This window comes from Athene cunicularia (assembly GCF_003259725.1).
Source record: "Athene cunicularia isolate RWA chromosome 12 unlocalized genomic scaffold, athCun1 chr12_part1, whole genome shotgun sequence".
Classification (NCBI taxonomy): Eukaryota; Metazoa; Chordata; class Aves; order Strigiformes; family Strigidae; genus Athene; species Athene cunicularia.
In genome coordinates this window covers 5,290,313-5,314,082 of record NW_020799116.1, presented here as the reverse complement: position 1 = coordinate 5,314,082, position 23,770 = coordinate 5,290,313, and the positions used below count along the sequence as shown (strand labels likewise).

The 23,770-nt window shown below is 43.3% G+C and overlaps 1 protein-coding gene across 17 annotated transcripts in view; it reads left to right on the top strand.

The window, feature by feature from the left end:
• The window catches only part of CADPS (calcium dependent secretion activator), a 177,996-nt gene that overhangs the window by 66,337 nt on the left and 87,889 nt on the right, over window positions 1-23,770 (top strand). For 9 of the 17 annotated variants that reach the window (XM_026857207.1, XM_026857203.1, XM_026857201.1 and 6 more), the window contains exons 7-12: window positions 507-646; window positions 2,686-2,752; window positions 11,035-11,143; window positions 12,251-12,463; window positions 16,523-16,534; window positions 23,626-23,762. In XM_026857207.1, coding sequence (XP_026713008.1) covers window positions 507-646; window positions 2,686-2,752; window positions 11,035-11,143; window positions 12,251-12,463; window positions 16,523-16,534; window positions 23,626-23,762 — 678 coding nt within the window. The remainder of the gene's footprint in view (window positions 1-506; window positions 647-2,685; window positions 2,753-11,034; window positions 11,144-12,250; window positions 12,464-16,522; window positions 16,535-23,625; window positions 23,763-23,770) is intronic. The other 8 variants (XM_026857209.1, XM_026857204.1, XM_026857202.1 and 5 more) reach the window with 1 other exon arrangement.

The window sequence follows — 23,770 nt, the reverse complement described above, 5'->3', positions numbered from 1 at the left end:
AGCAATAGATGAACCATTTTAGGTAAAGCTTTCTGAGCCCTCAGAACAGCACGTCTCACATGGAAAATGCCAGGAAGGCTGGAGGTTGACCAAGTTTTATGAGTCTGAAAGAGGGCAATTGCAGCGAGCACCCTCAGCAGAAAACTTGTTGCTGGTTTGCTAATCGCATTAGTCCACCATCATTTTTAGACAGATTTACCTGGAGAGCTGCAAGTTTGTTTACCACGATTTTTCCTTAAACGATGGGAACTGATAGTGCAGTTCTGTTCTGCACAATCCCATGAACAGTAGCACAGTAGGTTGAGGAGCTGAAGAATATATGAATTAATCTCAAAATAATAAACTGTACTTTAAAAAAAGCAATAAAAAGCCATGCTCACTGATGTGAACAGAAATTTTCAGACTTTTAGGGCAAAAGCAGGTGGTCTGATGTGCTTTTGTTCCCCATTAAAACCCAGTTTGTGAATAATTTTTCCCTTTAACATTGTTGATTTTGATGTTTGCAGGTTGTTCTCCACCCTACACCCAATAGCCCAAAGCAATCAGAGTGGCACAAAATGACTGTTTCCAAAAACTGCCCGGATCAAGACCTGAAGATCAAGCTTGCTGTGAGAATGGATAAGCCTCAAAACATGAAGCACTCTGGGTAAATGCTTGTCTTGATCTGAACAATTTGGTTTTGAGTGTGCATTAGAAGATGTCTCTTTTTTAAGATTCTGGAAGAGAAATTTTTTCTCAGGTTCACAGAAGGTTAAAAGAAAGATAAATACAAAAATGGCATTAGTTCATTTATAATGCGCTTTCCATATTCTTAGCATAGTCCTTTCAATGCATATCAGCCAAATTCTAAATTTTAAACAGTACTCCTCAGGAAATTGCTAGGTTATTTTTTTCCTGTAAGGAGATAATAGGTGAACTGCCTGACCCGCTTACTGACAACGGTATAATTTCCTAAGTTATTCAGTGTTTCCCTGTATTGACTTCTCAGAATCAAAAGCACAGTGCACCTTCTGCTTAAAATAAACTCCAGTGCCATCATCATTATTTATACAGAGATACACAGCACAATTAAATAGCTGGTGCCTGGAGTAGGCAGTTGCCTGGAGTAGGACTAATGATCTGGAAGGTTAAAAGGGAAACCTCTCCCCTCCAGACGTGAGTGTTAGAGGGTCTGGGGTCAGGGGGATCCCTGACCACCACCCCTGGCTTCCACCTTTGTGCCATGCAATTACAAATTAGATCTTCCTTAGGAAGATGTAGCTGATGCCATTAGCAAGACTCCTCTGTTTGCTTTTCAGAGCTAAGGATGTGGTGAGAAACAGTAACTGTCCAGGAATGTCGCTGTTTTGATTAATTCTTTCTCCGGTATATTTTTAGTGCTATAAAAGTGACTTTATTTCATTTTGATTTTTGTAACGTTTTGTTATATTTAATCCATTAGATGGTTTGGATCACTCATCTGTTTTTTAATTCCAACTTCTCCTGTCTTCTCTGCTAATGAGGTCAGAGCCAGGAGACACATGTGAGGTTTAATTTTCCCACCAAGATCACAGAGACAAAAAGCAAGAAAGGACAGTTCACCTGTCCTGTTTGTTTCCTTGACTGCAGCTGATAGCAGCAGGGCTGAGCAGTCCTGGCTTTTCTCAGTCTTTCTTGAACTAACATTTCATTTACAAGATCCTGCTTAAAACTGTGTGGTTTATAATACTAGCTTGCTATCAGAACTGAGATTGTCTTTCTGTTGATGTTAGTGGCAGTAGCAAAAAGGACAATTATTACCCTGTTCTTGAACTAGCCAAGGACTCAGTGCCCACATCAGCACGACTTGGAGTTCTGCGGCTTAAAAATTCACCAAGAGTATGCTGGATCTCTTCTGGCATAAGGAACCACTAGCATAACCAAAAAGGAATTGTTTTTCTATCTATTGAGCCAGAACTAAAGTAATTATAATGATACATAAAACATATTAATGCTGAATAATGTCCTTGCGTCTATTATTACTCTGGTGCTGCCACTGTTTTTGCCAGTGTTTGTATTACAGTGTCACAGTGGCCGCTTCATCACAAAGATTAAATGCAAATTGTGACATTAATTTTAAAAGTTAATTATTCCTTTGTAAAAAACAGTAAATTCACTCCTCCTTAGAAATTATTCAGTTTGCTTGAATATCTGTAGCCAGGCAATTTCTAGGAATTCAGCTGTTCAGCGAAGTCTCCTAGTTTAGTCAGTCCAGTGGATACTGGGATCCTGGGTACTGGTTTTGATGTATCCCTCTGTTTGACAGCTCCCCTCAGCCAAATGGTTTTGTGAAGGCTTAAAGCAACATTTGTGGTTTCTCTCCCTTAATTCTTCCACTGCAAATGTATTCTTCACCCATCCAACCATGTCGTATTCACTGGCATGAAAGGGCTTCTAAATTCTGAGCAAGTTGTGAAAGACAAAGAGGAAGGGAGAATTAATACTGTGTAAGATTATGACTCCGGGAGCTTTTTATGTCACTTTCTTTACAGATTATTTGTTCAGGCTAGAAATAAGCACATTTATGAATGCTGCTGAGCTCAAGAGTCTTGTAATTACTCTTCCTTGTGCATTAACTTCAGTTTCTAGGTGTAAATAAAACATACTGAAAAGCAAGAGAACAACATAGTCACTTGTGTACTGAATTTGCCTATTCTTTTCTCCTAGGTATTTATGGGCCATTGGTAAAAATGTTTGGAAGAGGTGGAAGAAACGATTCTTTGTCCTGGTCCAGGTAACAGATTTAACTAGAAGTGATCTTAAATTGCAGCATTAAATATTTAGGTCTTTCCTCTGGCCATTTTCTGTGCTGTGTAATTGATGCTGAGCTGTGGTTCTGCGTAGGGTGTCTCTGAAGTAATGGATTTTTTTTCTAAACATACATATCTTCTCAAGGATATCCCAGTTGCAGACCTCTAGCAATGAGTTACCTGATGCACATGAATGCTTGGTGAAATGGAGAACCAGTTTTAGTGAGGAATTAATGAGATGAGGAGGAAGCTTGGTCTGTCTTGGCTGGATGTATTTGGGTGCAAATGTTCCCTTTTGAGCCTCCAGGTAAAATTTGAAGTACATTGAAATGTACAGTAGTTTCTGCACTGGCTATGTCAGAGTCAGTACATCATCCTTGACATTTATTTGCCTTCATGTTCATTACTGCCTCTCATTGTCTGCAGCTCTCATCGATCATTTTGCAATGTCTTTCTTCCTTTTTCCCTTTTTTCTTTTTTTCACTTTCTGCCCTCCCAGTTTCAGTAGACCATAGTTAAGAATTTCAAGGAAACAGGCAGTTGATGTCCTCTATAACCTAAAAGGATCTGGTCAGTACTTGGTGTGTCAGATATTCCCTCACCTTCCCAAGGGCAGCTGAAAGCACTGCATTGGCCACAGAAGTGTGGGGCCCCAGTTTGAGCAGCTCCATCCTCACACCAACCTGATAAAGCCACAGAGTCCTCTTGGGTCCATCTCTCCTTCCCTCCTCTCTGGGTTCCCCAGGGCACGTTGTCTCCAAGTATGAGAAATCAAAGCTTTCTGCAGGGTCCTGTGATGAGAGCACCACAGATGCTCTGATGGAATAACGTGGAATCCAGCTGAGATCTTGTGCCAGCACAGATCCAAAGTGTCAAGTCAGAGGGTGAAATCCTACAGCCAATGAAGCAGATAGCAGAACTGCCACAGAGGGGACTGGGATTTCACCCATGTGTAACAGAGATGGTGTAAACCAGGTGCACCAGGCTCTACATTTGGGATGGAGCATGCTTGTGTGCTGTCTTTCCTGTGCCAGTAAAGGTTGGGAGTCCATGTGGCCCATCTTCCACCTTACGCAGCTGGCTTATCTGGTCCTAAATCACCTGGTGTAAACTGGTTAGTTTGTTTTGAGTTAATTATTACTCCAAGTTCAACTGTCTCAGTAGGAAGCTTAATTGCATTCCCTGTTTGTCCATCACTGCCATAGCGCTAAACTATGTGGCAGATAAGAAAACCTATCCTGTGGAGGTAGAAGGGATTTATGATGTGCATTACCCATTTAAGTAGGAGCCTATTTGGAGAGGCCAGTTGAGTACCTAGTCCAATAATCAAGTATGATCAGCAGCAACAGTTTTAAGTGCTCGTTTTGTATTCCAGATGGGGTCAAAATGGCCACAGAAGTGGGGGAGTTAGTGTGGAGCAGCCACAGGAGATGCTTCTGTCTGCCCACGCAGTATATTTAGATTTAGGTAAAAATGATGGGTTTAGGATCTGTGTAATTTATTTCTAGAGGCACTTGGTTTGCAAATGCACCCTCCATGTAGGGACTGGCCAGGTCCCTGGTGAGGTAGGGTGCTTGGCACCTTGCAGGGGAACCCAGCATCTTGCAGAGCTAGACCACTGGAGGTAAATCCCAGATTGTCTCCTGGGTAAGAAGCAGCAGAGGCCATAACGAAGGAAAAGCCTTTTGGGAACATTATGCAGTGACCATGTCCTTGGGCAGGGATTGAAGGATTGCTTTTCTCTGTATGTTTCCTTTATTGTGTTCTCAAAGGAAGTTAAAAGTGCTGTGGCAGTCTGTGATCACCTGTAAAGCAATCAGTATTGCTTTTCCTTGAGAGGTGATTCATTCCTATTAGACCAAGTTCTCAGTCCCTTTTTCCCTGTGAACAGGGATTCTCCAGAGCAGAGAACTCTCTTTCCTAACATACCTTCTCCCGAAAGTATATCTATTGATACTCTCCTGTGCAAGGGTTTGCAGGTTTGGACATGGATTCCCATGTCTCTCTCAAGGAGCCTTTCTTCTGGCCATTCTATGCAGTTACTTCTCTAGTTTTCAGTTGCTATATATTCTTCAGCTTGCTGTGGAATTGAAGCTTTCAGAGTTATTCCATGTTTTCTCATGTTACTAGGTCTGTATTCGTCAGTTGGCATATAAGAGCAGAATTTGGCCAGAAAAGCAATTCATTTGAATAAGATGAGCAGACTTTTGCCCCCAGAGAGTCTCTGTAGCCCACCTCAGAAATTCCAGCTGCCACTGCAGCTTCTCTGTTATGTTACCGTTTGCTCAACATTTGGTGCAATGTAAAGTGTTCTGCCGTACATCAAATATAAACAAGAAACACTCTCTATGCAGTCCCTCAGATGTAGTTTGAGCATATTGAACATGTCAGCAGGCAATAAAGATGGAATAAAAATACTTTGCTGTCCGTATGTTTGTCATTTGCTTTTCATGCAATGCAAAGGATGGGTGCTGATACGAACAGGGATTGGCAGCAAAGGTGTTGATGTCCAGGATGCTCTGAACTCTGCTAAACCACAGACAGAAAATAACCCCCGCAGGAAGGTGAGCTGGCTCTGTTACGTAAAGAACAGACAAGCAGCAGCCCCTGATTCAGGAGCTCGCTCATCTGCGCCAGGCTCCTGCTTGCACCAGAGCTGAGGGATGGAGTCCAGAGCATGAAGTCCATAGTGGCCAGGTCAGTCCTTGACACTGCCAGGAGGGCAAGGCTGCACGTTCAGACGAATGACTAAACATTTGCTTTCTGATCCCACGTCTCTGTCCCTTACCTGTAGCATCTTCTGTTGCAGCCCTGTCCCCTCTCCCGTCGCTTGCAGGGTAACCTCCTCCTCCTGGTCCTGTGCCCTCTCCTGCCCCTTTTTCCCCACTTCAGATGGATGCAGCCTCGGTTCCTTCAGAGCTATCGGGTGGTACCGCTCTGCCTTCTGGTACCAGTGGTTAAGAAATTCATGGTAATAAATACTCAGACTCTTCATAACCATCTAAACAAGGCACAAAGGTGCCAAACTGCATGGGCGGCACCAAGGAGGAAGGTGTTGATGGCAGTTTGTCTCTTTTGTGTCAGTGATGCCTTGCCGGTATGAACGGAGGCTTTGCGCGCGTATGTAGAAAAAGGAGCTCTGCAGGGAGCATTTCCACTGCTACTTGGCTTGTGTAAGCCCTGGAGAGAAGGGGAAAGGAGCAATAACTGCCTTGTGATTTGGGTGGAATAATCCCTCGCACCTTCTGTGTCTGTGTAGCTGCGAGGGTTGTACAGGAGTGGAGATGATTTGTTTGGGTGTAGCGGGTGAGGGCGGTTCCTTTGTGCCATTTCTAGAACTGGGCCTCACCTCTCCAGTGCACGCATTGCTGGGTGGACTTGGTTCAACCCCTCCGGAAAGGTTTACAGCACGGCATGGCTGGCAGAGCTGCTGCATATGCTCCTCTAGCATGTACCCGTGCGTTAAGAGGGGATAGTTTTCTCTTCCGAATGAATCGCAGTCCTCTCTGCACGCTGCCCACCCTTCTCGTAGACACCCTTTGAGATGAGCAGCAGAAGAGCAGAATACTGATTAGATGTAAATTACATGGCAGAGACTCGTTACTTGCCTAATTTTAAATCCTGAGATATGCAGTGTGAAAGTGATGGCAGAATATGGCCCTGAGCTTGGATGGAAACGGTCCGCAGCATCACAAGTGAGGAAAATGCTTCGTAAAGGCAACAGTAATGCCAGTGGCAGTGGTAAGCGAAAGCAATGGAGCGATTTAGGGCAAAGTTCTCGGTGACTGGTTAGAAAAGAAAATGTACATCCATCACAGATGTTCTAAGTGTTTCCTATGTTGCTCTATCAGCTGCCTGAGCACAGCATACAAATTTCAGCCAGTTTGCCAGTTAGACCCTTGATCGTGAAAAAGCTGGGATTTTTGATAGCTGACAGAGCTTGTATTAATTCTTTGCAAGGTCTAATGTGCTGTACTGGCAACAACACTATTGTTGGTTCTGGTGGGTTTGATGGAAATTTCTTATAAGGATTCTTAAGGGCAAGTGAATTAATTACATAGAGATTTCAGACTGAATCTGTTCTTCTCTTGTCATAACCCCATTTCTGTGCTCTGGCAGCATATGGGAAGTAACACTCCATGGTACCTGGATGACATGTCTGCTGAGTAGCTTGAAGCAGTTTTCGGCTGATTGTGTCTGATGGTGTTTGCAGAATGTTGTTGGAACCAGATCAACTCTCTGCAGATTAAAACCAGTTGCAGTGTGTACGCCTGGATCTATTGTTCTAGTGACAGACTCCCTGAACTCATTATAATTTAGACTAACAGTGACAGTTCCTGCTTTTAGCAAAACTAAGCTGACTAGGGATAAAATGAAATTAAGTAAGTGTTTAGTAACTCCAAATAACCAACAGAATTTGAAAATAATTCAGCAAAATTGCAGTGTACTACACCAGCAGTCCTAGACTGTGGTCTTCACGTCAAGGTAAATGACCCATAGCTGGTCCCCATAATCATATTAAATCACGTTTTTAGTTAGAACTGGACATAGGTGGTGATTCTTGAGAAGCCTTGAGTGTAGATGACAAATGCAAAGTGTTTGGAAACTGCTGGTTAAACAGATGCCACAGCCCATTACACCTGGCTACTGCAGGTCCTGTGTGTCCTGTCCGCGCTCACGTGGGATGTCTTCCCATCACGCAGCCCTGCCCGAGGGGAGCACACACACACACCTCCTGCTTGAAGGAAGAAGCTAGGACTACTGCTATGTGCAATTGTTTAGGGCTGAATGGATGTGCTGAGATGTGAAAACAACAGTTTCTTTAAGCTAAGATCATTTCCTCTGCTCATTTGTGTCAGGAAAAGGCTCGGGAGGCAACATCCAGCTGCAACCAGAGGACAAGAGTCTCCCATCAAAGTGGAAAGCTGTATTACAGCTGGCAGTATCTTAGCACAGTTTTCTCTCCCTTGGGACAAAATACATGCTGTTAATCTAGGAAAGGTCCATTTAAGAATTTAACCCAAGTGGGGCAGTGTTATGTCAATAGTGAGAAAGGGGGAGGCGAGTGACTGAGCTCAGAGTGTGAGGCACGACAATTAACAGGTTTGAGCAGGATCCTGGGGAAAGCGGTGCTCAGTAGAGTAGGACTCTCCGGTGAAAAAACAAGGACAAAGTCAGGACTGGTTAATACATATCTACTGTATTTATTAATCAGTTGGATTATATAGCTGGTGACAGAATATGGTTGAGTGCCAAGAAAGTCAGATCTAATTTAGCAGCCTGGGAATAGTGAACTTTGGCATTTGTCTCCCGCTGTCTGCTTACCCTTTCCTGAATTTCTTTGTCTTTTTCTCCTTTTTCCCACTTTCTTTTCCTTCTGTTCTTTTGTCTCAAATTATTTCTCAAAGCGTTTTCCCTTTTTTGTAATGAACCAGTCAGGGCAGCCTTAGATTATTTCCCTTCTTTTAGTTTTGCTCAGTTCAGCTTCCTTAGATGCTCCTTTCCTGGCCCTCATCGAGTCCCTGGATGAAATCCCAGCTGCTTTGAGAGTCCCTCACTGGGCAGAGCTTTCTCCTCTGTCTTCCTCCAGTTTCCTCTCTGTATCTGTGTTTTTTCCAATTACTCAAACCATTCATCTTGCCCATCCCATCTGCTCGCTCGCTCTCATACTCAGCTATGGTTCAGTGTGAACTCAGCAGGCTGTAAGATTAATTTCTGCTATTAACTGTTTCACTTGTCTGGCCACTTCTAAGCTTCTACAGAAAGCAGGCTCTGTAAAGCACAGTATTTTAGAGGACTGATGAAAGGCAAGCTGCAATCTCCACTTGACCCTACAGTGCTGCTCAGCAGTGAAGCACGATTGTGACATATCGAGCTTTCTAGAATCTTATTTTGTCTAGTTTTGCTTTACCACTGCTTGTAAATAGAAGGAGCCACTGCACTACCAGTACCACGGCACTGGTAGTCAGAGCATCAGCTTCTTTCTGACCCCACAGAGTAAATGCTGTAGGTGTCAGGATAGGACAGACAGGCTGGTATGCCAGTCCTTGAAGTCAGTAGCTCGAGCTGTCTAGGTGCAGGCACTCTACACAGCACAGCTGGTACCTCTTCCAGAGGCCGTCGATAGCTGTCTCCTCCCTTCAGCCTGATCCCAGCCTGCCTCGTGCCACCAGGCTCTCGGTCAATCCTGAGCTCACACTTGAGCTGTGTGAGCAGAGAAGAAGTAGGACATGAACCCAGATTAGCTCTGGCTCATCACACCTTGTAGACCCACCTGTAGGTTTCTCTTAGGGGTCTCTTCTTAATAATGATGTAGAGCAGCTTCTTCCAAGGAAATTGTGTGAATGCTAACAGGAGAGACCAGTTTGCTTTGCCTCTGTCCCAGGATGGCTCCACCAGAGCCTGCTGTCTACATAGGTCTTTTATAACTTTTAACATGAGAAGTATAAGCTCTGAAATGCCTGCTTGTGTTTCCGTACATTACTGTTGTGTTGGTGTGGTTGGTTTATGATAGGGACGGAGAATATTTTCCTCTCATTCCAAAGATGAGAGTAATTATTTGTACATGAAGTAGAGCCTGAAATTCAGACCTCATATTCAGGGTCAGAGAAGAAGAAACTGAACTACTGAATGAATTTTACCTGTTGCTATAGACCGTATGGGAGAAGGAAAAACCATTAGCTGTATTAATGTTTTCAATCAATGTCAGCATAGCTTAGCACTGACTCATTTCAGGAATTAAATTTATCACGCAGTCCCTGAAGTTCAGGCTGTCTAACACAGAGAAATCAAATCCTCACTGCTCAGATGAAATCTCCAGGATCTTACCATAAATAAAGCACATTCAAGAGTTTCTCCAGGAGATGGCAGCAATATACTGCAAGTATAACTGAATGAACACTGCAGGAGTCGTCTGAATGTTGTGCTGTGGGGCACTAGGTTATTTTTAGATTTCTTCGTGTTAATCTTTTTAATTTTTGTGTTGCCGGTACGATGGTATGCATTCAAAGTTCATAGCATAGAATATGCACTGGTGTGCTCCTGCTATTGGTCTGTTACTTGTCAATCTTTCGTCAGTGCTGGTAGTTTTAAGGAGGATGCAAGATGCTTAAAGCATCACTTTTAGTCTTACTCCCACAAATGTGTTAATGATAGGGTTTATTCTTAGGTGGCTTTTGGAGCTGTTCCTGGAGGAAGGCACGGTGCAGGCAGGGCTGCTGAGAGCAGGCTGGCAGCTAGCAGAAGCCCATAGAGGGCAGCAATAAACCGAGCGCCGACTAGGAGATGCTGTGCCAATAGATGGGTCCCCTGACTTAAATAAATGACATTTTATTATCGATAGCTGCCACCAAAATAGGTGCTGCATGTGTATTTGTAGCCGAGCGATTTGTCTGGAGTTTGAAGGCAAAATCCCCCAGCCCAGCGCTCGTCTTTTAGGATCTCTCCTGACTTCCAGGGAATGACAACCATGATCCATTGCCACCCACCAGAGTTTTAAAGTTTCCTCGAGAGGTCAAGAAAACGTCCAGACAAATAAAACTACGTCAGGCGTCCAGGATGTGACACAACCTTAACAAAGTCATTTGAAATCATTTGACAGTAAATTTCCCCGTGAGTTCCTAGCCTGGGGCACGGAGAATCCTCTCCTTTCCTCTCCTCCCTGGACGAGCTTCTTGCCGACCATCCAGATTGCAGCACGCCGAGTACACGCGGGGTCTTGATGTGGCCTGATGGCCTCCTAAAGGCGATTCGGGGGCCTGGCAGAGCCCCCGCAGCTGAGTCGGCTTCCGTCAAGAGCTTGACATTGAATGTATCGTGTCATGCAGATGGTACCTCAGAGGAGTGAGAGCTGCCATTTACAGCACTGATGACAACAACTGCCGAGATCAGTGGGATCTTAAGATTGCTTTAATATGACTGGCACCTAGCAATTTAGCTCACATTGTTTGTGACAGGGTGTCACTCTTGCATTTGTCTGGGGATGAATGATAGAGGGTTTTAAAGCGTGGAGCTTCCTCTTTTGGAGGAAATTAAACCGCTGTATGTACTGATGCAGAGAATTAGATGCCTGCCACAGCAGGGTGTGTTAAGAGAGAAAGAAGCCTGGTAAAAAGTTTAGTCTGTCTCATATGGGCAATGACCATCAAAATTCCCCCCACCACCCCCAGGCCCTGTGAACACGCCGTCAGCACACGGCATTTGTAAGCGCTTTAGACTGCCTTGTCGTGATCACCCGGTGCCATCTTAGCTTTGTGATTTTCTTCAGGTTAGTCAATATACATTTGCTATGTGCAGCTACCGGGAGAAAAAAGCTGAACCTCAAGAGCTGCTGCAGCTCGACGGATACACTGTGGACTACACCGACCCGCAGCCAGGTACGGGGCCGACAGCTCGCCGCTGCGCCCGCAGGTGCTGGTGCTCGCCACGCTGCCTGCGGCTCCCAAACAGGAGTCCTCTCTCTCTCCCCCTCCTTGCAGCTGAACTGTGATCAGCATTATTATAAATATGTTTGTGTTTATACTGATCATTAGCTATGCATGACTTTACTATAAATAGATCCAAGGAATTGAGCTAGGAGTTGCACCAGGGGAGGGAAAGACTCATCTTCTCTGGGGAGCCTAAGTGAATTTGATGCTTAAATCCCAGTGAAATTTGATTGTGATCTGAATGCTCAAATTGAGTGATGATCCTAACCTGTGCCTTCAGGTTGTATATATTCCCTAAATAAAAGGTTAGCAGCTAGGCCTGTCTTTATCATAGAAAATATTTGTGGGACCAACCCAGCGGTTTTGCCTGTCCTGTTTTCTCTCTGATAGATGGGTGTGAGTGGAAGGGGCAGGATTAGAAAACTCCTGGTACCTGGAGGTACCTGTTGAGTGGTGAGACCCTTCTTCAAGTGGAGAAGCACCACATTTCTTTTATTTCAGTGGGTCAACACGTTGAGCGTGGTGATCCTCACCATGCCCTGGATAGTGGCATCCCCAGAGGAGGTGAAGAAAGACACAGTGGGTTGGTTGTCAAGACCTGGATTCCAAGTTAATTCCAGTGTTAAGGAGATGGGAAGATGGGTGCCGGATCAGGGCAAAGACAGAAATAAGCACATCACCCAAGTACCTTTAGTGTGGTGTGAGCACTGAGGCACTCACTCTAATGGGAAACCCCCCACCGCATCCCCTCAGAACCCACTTTTAATGGGCTCCAGTGGTGCAGCCTGCACAGGACCTGCACAGTCAGGACTGTAGGTGAGAGAAGCAGTTAATCCCAGTGTGTTGGGGCATGTTTTAGTAATCGCAGTGCAGAGTGCCACCTGGCAACCTGGTGGGCTCTCTTGCAGGTGAGTTTGGTGCAGGGGAGGGGACTGAGCTCAGCCAGGGGCAGCGTCCAGCTGTCTGGGGACACCCCAGGGGGGTGGGAAGCTGGGGGAGATCCCTTCACTGCCCTCAAAGTCTGCAAAACTCCGTTGTCACTTCCTCTCCTGCCAGGTTTGGAGGGCGGCAGAGCATTCTTCAATGCGGTGAAGGAAGGAGACACGGTGATTTTTGCAAGTGACGATGAGCAGGACCGTATCCTGTGGGTCCAAGCCATGTACCGAGCCACCGGCCAGTCTCACAAACCTGTGCCGCCTACCCAAGTGCAAAAGCTAAATGCTAAAGGAGGAAATGTACCCCAGCTAGACGCCCCAATCTCTCAATTTTGTAAGTAATTAAGTTCTCCTAGAGAGCAGAAGTCTTTGATGGAAAGATTTTCTGCACTGATGTAAATCAGTATTCACACACGTTTCTGACTCCAAAATGAAGGTTTTTTTTCATTACCATTAAGCTGCTTTTTACATCAGTGGATACAGAAGCAGTTAACTTGTGTGTTCAAGACAACCAAACCCAAGAAAACGAAATTCCTTGGGGAACTCGTCAATGAGTATTTTAAAGTGCAATACTTGATGGAGGAGAGACTGGGATCTGGGAGCCTGAGACCCAGCTTGCTTCCTGCAGACACACGTTTTACCCCCATACAATAAACTGCACACCCGGATCAGAGCGATTCATTAGCACCATTAGCTGTCTATCAAATGCATCACGTGCTCAGAACTACAGGTGCAAATCTTGCAAGTATGAAATGCACACACAAAAAGAGGTCTCCTGTTGAATATTCAACTGTAGGAAAACATATGGTATTTTTAACAGGTTGCTTTGCAGGCCAGTTAGATGTGAATTTAAAGCAATCATCTTTTAAGTCGTAGCTATGCTGCATGTCCTGTGCAGTTATATCCAGTTTGCTTAATTTGAAATTTAGAGCAATTTCTTTTGTCTTGCAAATATAATTTGATTATAAACCAGATGAATGCCTCCTCGCTCATTTTTCTTGAAGGTCTTGATCACGCATCTGGAGCCCTTTTGTTATGGAACATGCAGCAGTTCTTGCTAGTTTCAGCAAATTTAAGAATTAATATCATTAAATCTGAATAAAATAAAGTGGTAAATATTAGCAAATTCTTCTAATTAAATCAGATTCTAACATTTAAAATACTCATGGTAAACCTGTTATGGAGTATTTTGTTGTAAGGATCTCAGAAAATCTGCCCCTTGCTTATCAGTATCATTTGACTGTCTTTTACATTGGTTTAACTTGCTCACGTCAGTATTTATAGAAAATAACAATGAAAGACATACAGCTGTACGATCAGTGTTACAGCAGAAAACCTCTGCTTGCTCTTTTTTTTTTTTTTTTATCATCCACATGCTGCATATTTTGGACTCCCTTCTGCCTTGCATTGCTGCTGCTGTCAGTGAGGATGTAGCATGATGCAGCACGGTAAACCTTTAGTCAGTATTTTCATTTCAGTGACCCTCATCCTCTTCATCCCAGTCAGCTCGCTGACTTTGGGGGTGCAAGGTTTAAAGGACTGGGGTCAGGAAGGAAGGAAGGATGCCTCTCAGAAAGCCAAAATGGGAACTGGACTCTTACAAGTGGGAAGCTTACTGGCTGTGATTAGCCTCTAGACCTGGCTGAGTTGTGCTGACCGGAGAGCATTCCCGGGGGTTGTGTGTCCCTCTGCCCCAGTTCTTGGATGTAGCAGGCACAGATCCTTCTATGGCTGCTTTTTTACATGCTAAAAGCCTTCAAGGTGTATCAAGAGGGATGCTGCTTGTGTCTCCCTCTCCTAACAAGTGATGCTGAAGGATGCTGTTAGCTGTGTGATTGATGCAAAGAGGATGTACTCCTGCTTGTCCCAGCATGATCCCTGTGGATTAGGATGAGGGCAGTGAGAGAATATCAAACTGAGGAAGCACCTTTCCTTCCAGTCTTCTCACATCCCTGCAGACCTGGAGAATTTTCCTGCTGGGTAAATTCCTGATGTTTATGGAATTTTCACTTTGCCAGACTTGATATGTGGGGTTGGGTGAAGGACAGACACATCATAATTGCTGACAACAGCTGTAACAAAGTCTGCCAGAAGTTTGAGGAGGGAAGGGGATGCCCGGGGCCATAGACCTTCAGGTGTGTTGTCCCCGTGCACAGCCAAGTGCTGTGTGTGTGTGGCAGAGCTGAACCCCCCTGCTTAGCTTACCTGGGATGGGGAAGGGGCAGCTGGCTTGTGCGTGTCCTTGCAAGGGGTCAGTGAAGTCACTGACTGAGCCCAGGAGTCCTCTCTGCATCTGACCACAGCCCAGCACGTCCACTGCAGACTTGTGCTGCTCGTGGTCCTGCAGACTGTATCAGCCTGACTGTGCTCAGAGCTATAGCAATGCCACAGGTTTGACCTTGTTTTCTGTCTCGCTCGCCTGACAGGAGGCAGGGGTCCCTCAGCCTCGCTTCTGGTGAAAACAGCCAAGATTTCACCCCCTGGTCCCTGCAGGGCATCTGAGGGGGTCAGGATCTGAACTCAGTTTCTCTCGCTTGTTCTCAGGCTGATACCAGCTCCAAATCCAGATCATTTGGCTTTTTTTATGCCACCACCTTCTTTCCACCCACAATGTGTTTCCCCCATGAACTGGGTGGCTTCAGGCCCCCCTTTGCGGTAAGCACTGGGAAAGCCTCTTGGTTGTGTTCTGCTGAAACCTGGAAGGGGGAAACCAGTCAGCTCATCGGTCTGGTGATGACTTGCTACTTCAGCATCCTCTGCGCTAGTGTGTTTTGTCCTCGCTCTTCCTTCCTCCTCCTCCTCCTCCTTTGGATCTAGATCCCTCTGACAGCTCTTTGTGCACAGGACATTGATCCCACAAGAGGAGGAGAGCAGCACACCATAGTACACCTTCAGCTCAACAGCAAGGGCTACTCGTTTTTCATATTCCAACATTAGTACATGTCAGTGCTCCTTGCAAAAGTCATCGGGCACAGCAGTTAAATAATCAGAAGTGAGTCATGCATGGCACACATGATGCCTTGTCAGGAGTCTTAAATGCACAAATACGTATCTCAGCTCCTTCAGTCTTGAAATTCAAACATATCAAGTATTGCATTTTTAAAAGGGTCTTGGTTTGTTATTGGGTTTTTTTGGCTTGGGTTTTTTGGTTTGTTTGTTTGGGCTTTTTTGCCTGCAGAAAGGTAAGGACTTTTGCAACACATTTTATTCTTGTACGTTTATATCTGTCATATTTTTTGTGCTTTATTAGAGGCTATGGTGAATGAGGATGTGCAAAGAAGTAAATGTTAAGCCATTTGATGAGTAACTGTTGTTAGAGCTTTCATGTTGTAGCAGTCCGAGATGGCACATGCGCATGCATGCACACGCAGAGAAAATCCAGCCCTTCACTCCTGTGATGGAGCTGTCTGTTAAACAGAAACTTGAGAACATATTTTGCTGTTGGGGAAACTTGGGAGAAGTAGTGAATTCATTTGGTTCCCACCTCTTTTGACTTAGTAAATACAAAGTTCGAGCAGCACTCAAAATTCTCATCCACAGTTCGATAGCAGCACTTGACTTGGAAGTAAACAGACAGCTCCGAACCAGGGTGGAGTTTATTTTATTTGCAATTTAAGTACTGAAAAAAAAAAATAGATCCTGCTATTCATTGATTTTTGTATGACTCTACAATTCCTTTTATGTGGGTGAACAATACCTGTTAGAGTGAAAAGTTTTGCTTTTTTTGTTTTGCTACAATTTAAAAGAAGAACTCCATTCACGCAAAGCTGTGCTTTTCTCCAATGTTCGCATTTATAAAAGAAAAAACCCAAAACTGTTCTTGTTTACTGTTGAAATCATGCACAATATTATAGTCAATAGTGCTGCCAATACATATTACACCTTTTGGCAATATTTAAGCTTCATAAAAGTGGTCACTTGTCTGAAAGCACCAATCTTTGTTTGTTCTGTGTTAGTGATGCATCAAACAAAATTCCCAAACATGCTCAACGTTCTTTTTTTTTTTTTTTAAATCCTTTTCTTTTTAACATGAAAGATTGGTCTGTACTTGTTTTACGTATCACTTGTGGTTATATTTCATTTTTTAATGTGTGTTTATATTTAATTACTGTTAATCACACCATATACAAAGAGTTGGTTGTTTTGAGAATTTGTAATGATTTGTTCCCCCATAATAAGTAGCGAGGTTTATTGAGCTGCTTAAGAAATTTACAGCCGTTTAAGTGGTTTGGTTTTTTTTCGGTCGGTTTGATTTTCTTTAAGTTTCTTTTTCATTCTTTGCTTGAACCCAAATATTTAGCTGCTAGGTTAGGGCTCCTGTCTGCTTTCCTGAGCCTTGTTGCTAGTCTTTATGTTATTCTGGTTTGTTCCTTCTTACCCTGCTAACTTCTAGCTGGACTCAAGGGTAAGTGCTTCCCTGTAGCTAGCACAGCTCAGATAATCAGACTAGATTATCTGACATATGCAATGTGCTTTTTTTTTTTCTCTTAAATCTTTCTCATGTTTAGATTTTGTAGTACAAACTTTCCATGTTATTTTCCTGAATTGAGGTTTGAAATGTAAGTTTCCATACTGAAATTAGGATGCATGTGATGTTTGCATAATTGCCTTCTCTCCCTGGCTTTCACATTGGCATCAAGTGATCCTCTTAGTAAAGCCAATCATTAACATTTCTATTTTTCATTCCAAGATGTAAATATTAATTAACATCACAATAAAACTGTAAATAATACCTTCTTTTGTTTCATGGAATTTACATCTAGTTGACTGCTTCCTGCCTGAAAACAGATCATTTTGCACTCTGACAATATCCCTTCTCTCCGTGCCGATGTTTAGCTTGGTGCAGCGCACCAGCGTGTGGGGCTAAACGTGGACACCTCCAAGTGTAGAATAGGGCAGGAGACCCCGAGAGATCCAGACAAGGTGCAGGACTCCTCAGGAGCCCCCCCCCCCAAAAAAAAAAAACCCAAACCACAACCCTCTGCACACGCCTTGTGAAAACAAGCCTGAGTCTTGGAGGTTTGGTAGTTCCCTCTCCTGTAAACTCGGTAGGGGATGATTTCAGCAGCTCTGTGGGTCACCCAGGGTTTGGAGGTGACGACTTAAATACAGAGAGGTGCTGCTATTCCCCCAAATTATCATAAATTAATGTTTTAGCGTGGGTCTCAATCACCAATCTAAGCAATGCTTGCCAAAGAATAAGCCAGGGGAATTACTATTTTACCTTTTCCCACTGGAATACCTACTTTGAAAAAGATAAAAGCCCAAATTGTGCTGTAAAAGAGCTTCTCCTTAGCCTTTGTTCAAGTCTTAAATACACCCAGTACAAATCCTTTATTGGTGTTAAAAGCTGCTTCTCGAATACCTGGTGAGTGCCTGCTTTCCTTAGGAGGGAATAGCATCAGTGGGTCATGAGAGCTGGCAAATATGTATCTGGAGTATCTGAATGCAATTATGAGAAGGAACAGGCGGTGTCATCCCTCCTGGCCATCAAACAAGACTCCTTTTTTTTTTTTTTTTTTTTTTTTTTTTTTTTTTTTTTTTTTTTTTTTTTTTTTTTCCTGTGTGTGAGTATGTGCGTGTGTGTATAAATATACCCCTGGGCAGCAGGCAGAATTCCTTCTCAGCAGACACTTTCTTTTTTCTTTCTTTTTTTTGTTTTCCAAATGTTTGGATTTCCAAAGAGGATTCTTATCAGACTTTACCGCACCAAAAAAAAAGAAAAAAAGAAAAAAAAAGTTTAATTTGATGGAAATACAGATTTTTGCCACTTTGAAAGAAAGAAAGAAAGAGTGAATGAATGAATGAACTTGGGTCTGGCAACATTACATGTATTTGCACTACAATGCATTGCTATCCTATTAGATTATTAGTTTTGTGCTTTAATTGCTTTATTTTTTTTAGATAGTTAGAGATATCATAAGAACGCTGCTGTGTCTTCTGTATTGTCAACTTGCAGATGCTTCATTGCAGGAATGCAGAATTAAAATGTTAATTCAGTTCTCACATAACTTGCATGAATTTAAAACTAGCCTGTAAATCACTTCTACGTGCTTTAAGAAGCATGGGACTCTTAATTTATGAAATACAAATTCACAGGTTTCCGCAGTCATCTAATTCAAAATATTTTTAAATAGTTATAAAAACGCTGTGAAACAATGCTTGATATTATAAATAGCTGTTCTAAAACTGTGTTTTTAACTTGCCACACAAGGAATTATGTAAGTGTATACTACAAATTCTTAATCATTTAACTACCAAACATTAGATAATTTAGATTTCAATTCAGTGCCTAGTGTGTCTGGTGATTTACAGGAGCATTCATAATCGTTTATTAAAATTGTACCTCGAGCAGAAAAGAATTTGTTTGCAGCAGGGGAAAAGCCATAAAACACAGGAATAAACAGCCAATTAAATTTAAAGCTATCTTGTAACGCGGAATAATATGAAGGGGGGGTAAAAAAAAAAAAAAAAGAGCTCTTAGATATCCAGCTGAGAGGCGAGTTCAGCCTGCTGCAGCGGCTGCAGCTCGTGGCAGGGAGGAGGTTTGCAGACCCCCGGACACAGGCACACACACACACACACATATATATATACATATATATATATATATATATATATTACTTTTCAGAGGTGGCAAAGCCATAGTGCACGGCGAGGAGGGGACTTGGTAAGTCACCAGCCGGCACTGCCAGCAGCTCGCTCACGATCAACAGCCTGGCGGTTTAAGTCCCAGTACGTTTGTGTTTCTCCCCACTCCCCACCTCCAGAACACCGGTATTTGCTAGTAAAACCTCTCGCTCCACACGGCTGAACAAAACGGGGTTTCTAGGCGCTTCCCCTGGGTGTTTGTTTAAGGAGTCGCAGCCCAGGCGGGTCCCTTAGCTCGGCTTAAGCGGTGAGAGCCAGAGGGGACCCCGCTGGCCCTCAGAGCCCGCGGTGGGCTCGCCGTGGCCCGCCTGCCCGCCGCCCTGCATTGCCAGCGAGCACCACTCAGGCTGGAAAACTTCTCCCGCTTTGCCCGGCCAGGCCAGCGAAGAGTTTTCTAGAAATATCTGTAAATGAATAGCTGCCATCAATCATTGTCATTCCTTTATTTCATGTCTCCTGATGAGGTTGACTAGTGTCATTGTTTGTTACTGTCCAAACCACATCTTCATTCTTGTAATGTCAAGCAGATATGACAAGCACACATTTTCCAGATGAGTAAGATACAAAGTCACCTTTTAATTTACAGTTGTTTGGGTTTTTTTTGTTTGTTTGGTTTTTTAAGAAACAAATGTGTCATAAAATTTACTGGATGTTCGGTTGCCTTTGGTACTAAAACAAAGTCACTCATTAACGAAAAGAAATAAATCCAGAGTAAGAAATTCTTAAAATAAAATGGCTACCTAAAGCCTTTTATAACAAGAATTCTTTTATGGAGCTTGTCCCCCGCTATTAACTTCACCACTCTCAGAGCAAAATCTGCCAAAATTATTGCTGGAGCAAAAGAAATGCAGAGGGCAGGCAAATAACATTTAAAAAAAAGAATGAGAGATTTGACTGTTTTGTCTCTTCCTTTTTAAATAACAGTGAGATAAAGAGAAATACAGCCCTCAGAGGATCAAATGGTGGGACAGTCCTTTGATTTTCATTATTGTTGTTGTTGAAATCTTTGTGTTCCTGACACTGGCAGAATTTTAAGACTCTGATTTCACTCCCACTTATAGGGAGTGTGTGTGTGACAGGGGGCTGGTTAGTGGAGTCAGTATAAAATGCAAACTGGATAAAAATGAACAAAATCAACCTGGCAGTATTAAAAAAAAGACTGCAGTGTAGGTGACCGAGTGTAATATAAAAGGCCAGAGTCTGCAGTTTTCCAGAAGAAAGGCTCGTGGAGTCTGTGCTGCCCATTTCCCTCTGCTGGCAGCCTCCCTTCCGAGACCACCATCAAACACCTTTCAGCTGCAGTTGTGTTCAGCTTGTCTAAATATGTAAGATAACTTTTGTGGGCCTGCAGCAGCATTTTGGCTGGGGCCCCGAACAAAGAAGCACCAGCAAGCTTGGCACAGCACCTTGGGAAGGGATTGTAAATTACTGGAGCATCATATAACTTTCTTTCTTTGGTTTCTCCTTTCTTTTTAGGTAGAATAACAGAGCAGGGTCAAAAAAGCAGCCGTATTTGACCGAAACAATTAATTTAAAGTACTTACAAATTAGCTGTACAGTGTGGTGTGAATATTGGCCATTCTCATTTTGTGCTTTGTTTAAAATCTCATTCAAACTCTACAAGCCATTTTGAAAGAGGGTAGATTATACATAAAACTTATTTCATGTGCAGATGTTGGAATTATTTTAAATCGCAGATCAGCTGTCTGGAGCAGAGTAATAATGTATTTAGATCTACCCTTTTCTTTTTCTACTGCCTAGGAAGTTTAATGCTTTTGGTATAATTTGATTCCTAAATTTCATTTAGAAAAGCAAGTCTGTTGGAAAAATCAAAATGCAAAAATAAATTGCAGGTTGCATGACATACTTATTTTCTAATGATTAAGGGAAGGTGAGTTTAGTGTAGCATTGTCTTTTTTAACCAGCTCCTAGTTATTCTTAAGAATTCTAAGCATCTAGCCCAGCTATTCCATTTGAGAGAAATACATGTATGTATTAGCATTCTCCAAAGACATCTCCAGTTCACACCACGCCAGCTTTATCCTCTGCAGCTCCGCCGATGCGAAATGGTTTGCTCACGCCAGAGCTGCAACGCTGGGCTGCTGCAGGGAGAGCTGTGGCTGATCATCTTCCTTCCCATGGCAGAAAACCACATTTTAAACCACTGACTGAGCAGAAGTCATGCGGCTCATACTTTTTTTGGTCACTTGAGCTCATGCAGTGCCATTTCTGATGCGTCTGTCTTCAGGTGGTTGTTCTGAGGTGGGGAGATTTGGGGCGAATGGGCTTTTGAGCGGGCACCCCAATGGGATGCTCAGTAAGGTGTGGCTTCAAAGTGGTTAAAGAAAGTAAAATTGCCCCTGATTATGGACAGTCATGAAGGCTGTTTAATCACGGTGTCTGTTCTCACGCTTGGCAGGGAACTGTCTGTGCCCCTTGGGCAGGGAGGTTTTAAAAAGCCCAGCACAGACTCCCAGCTCCATGGAAGCCTGCAGAGCTTTGGTCGGTTCACATCAACCAAAGGTCTACTCTGCGCCCACCTTGCTCAGCGAACATTATAGTGGGGAAAAGATAATTAGTCTGGAGTAAAAAAATACTAATTTCAAACATGTTTTCTAGCACATATGCTCAAAAAAGTTCACCAGCTAAAGGGCTAGAGGACTCTTCAAATTTCCAGCTGATTTACTCAGCTCTCAGAGCCTCGTTGGCTGAGCAGGAGGATTGACAGTGTATCAGGGCTCCTAATTGAAAAGTAATAAAATCTCTGAGCGAAGCTGGCAAATGAAGGCCTCCAGCCAATTTGTCAGCTTGCAGTCAACTCTGAGGAGCCGGGCAGAGCAGCAAGCCATTAAAAATAGTCTGATAATATCTGTTAAAACATTTTGCGGGCACTAGAGATGGAACAGAAAACATCACAGACAAACTCTTTGGGAGTGAATGCAATCAAATCGATCTTGGCCCAAAGGGACAGAGACGGTGGGGCAGAAAGCTGCCAAAGTGGACAAGGAGCCGGACCATGCCGTGAGCCCCAGGGCTGGGTGGGTTCTGCATCCCACACCCAAGGATGCTGGAGAGGTGCTGTGGAGGTGATGTGCTCATGGGGGAGGTGGTCCCTGTCCCCCCCAGCCAGTCCTCGTGCTGCCACGTCGCTTAGCACCATTGGTGGCTTCTTCTGTCCCTGTGCTGAATGCACGGAGCCACCGGTGGAGGCAGAGGGGGGATTTGGGACCGGGGAGGGAGGCAGGGGGCAGGCAGCAGGACCCGGCGCATGGTGCGAAACCGGGGAGCAGACCCTCAAAAATTAACCAGCTGTAGGAAAAACATCAGTGTTTGTTCATCAGGGTTTTAATGAGGAAAATTGCCAGCTATCGCTGAATTAAGTATTGGTAACAGCTAATTGAAATGTTACATGTTTTAATTTGTCTGATTTCTTTCCAGTGGGTGATGTTATTTATATAGTTTGTATATAGCTCACGACAGACTATACAGAAAATGTAAAGATTGCTCCCAATGATCAGTAGTATCTGAGAGCACAGACGTGAACAAGGTATTTAGGAAGACATGCCATCCTTCACAGCTTAACATTAAATAGTAATACATGTATAAAGGAACACTGTCTCATTATCATTTAAAGCTCTTTTTGGTTTTTTAATTTATTTTTTTAAATGAAAGATTTTTGGTTTTTTTCTGGTAAAGAGGGATTTTGTTTTAAAACAAATACAGTTACCATATACTACTATTGTGGAAAACTGCATTTTTGTGTCCTTTCAGCCACATTGTTTCAAGGCCACCCAGTTCCCCTAGGAGGCTATAAACAGGGGAAGGATTTAAATCCTATTTTCTTTGTCAAGGATTTGGCAAGAACCCATATAGTAGGAAGCTGAGCACGGACAAAACCGAGTGAAAGGTGTCCTTTAATTCCCCAGCCGCTGGTAGAACAAAGCCTGCTCCCAGCAGGGTCCCGGCTGGCCGCACCCAGGCCGGCTTGGCGGCTTCATTTCAACTGCTGAATTTGGTGTATTTTTAGTTAACCATGTTGAGATTAATTAATTAGCCCCTAGGAGTTAGTGCCTGTAAACGTCACCCAAAGCAGAGAAGTGTGAATACGTTGAGGCTGTTAATTCACCCAAAAATGGCAGCTCGTAATCCAGGCAGAGGAAATTCAGTCCCTCCGTCGGGATGACTGGCAGCTCTGCCGCACTATCGGGTTACTGCCTCAGTGACAACAAACTACATATCAATTTAACTTCTTAGCGATGCTTAAAAGAGCATCTTTTTGTTTCAGTGAGGTAGCATTTAAAGTTGCCATTAGGAAAAAAAATTGCCGTGGGGAAACAAACATTGGCATTTGGATAAAGAACAACGCAACTGGTCTGATACCTAGAAAACCTAGTAAATGTAGAGAAAAATGCTACAGCTGTAACTTCATTAGAATGGCAGAATCTATTATAATTAACCGCAACTATCTAAATAGGAGCTAATTTACTTATGTGAGCCAAAATTCTGTTAACTTATAGCGTATTGTAAGATGCAGAGTAAGTTCTTGGGTTTGTGTTCTGGTTTTAAGTACAGAATAAATGCGCTATAATGAGCAGTTGACAAGATGTTAATTCTAAATTCTTTTGCCTAAATGCAATAAGATAGTCCATAACTGATGCAAGTTGACAATGGGAGGTGAAAAGTGTACTGTATAGCCTGCAAAGAGAAAAGTTAATGGCAATGTAGGGAAGAGGAGATATTTAGCTTTCATGCTTCATACTGTATATTTTTTTCTGTTGTATTTGTCAACTAAAATGTCTTATATCTCTCTAAATGGTGTCTTTCTCTATATGTATAAATGAACAGATGCAGATAGAGCTCAAAAGCATGGCATGGATGAATTTATCTCTTCCAATCCCTGTAACTTTGACCACGCTTCACTCTTTGAGATGGTTCAGCGCCTCACTTTGGACCACAGACTTAATGATTCCTATTCTTGTCTGGCAAGTAT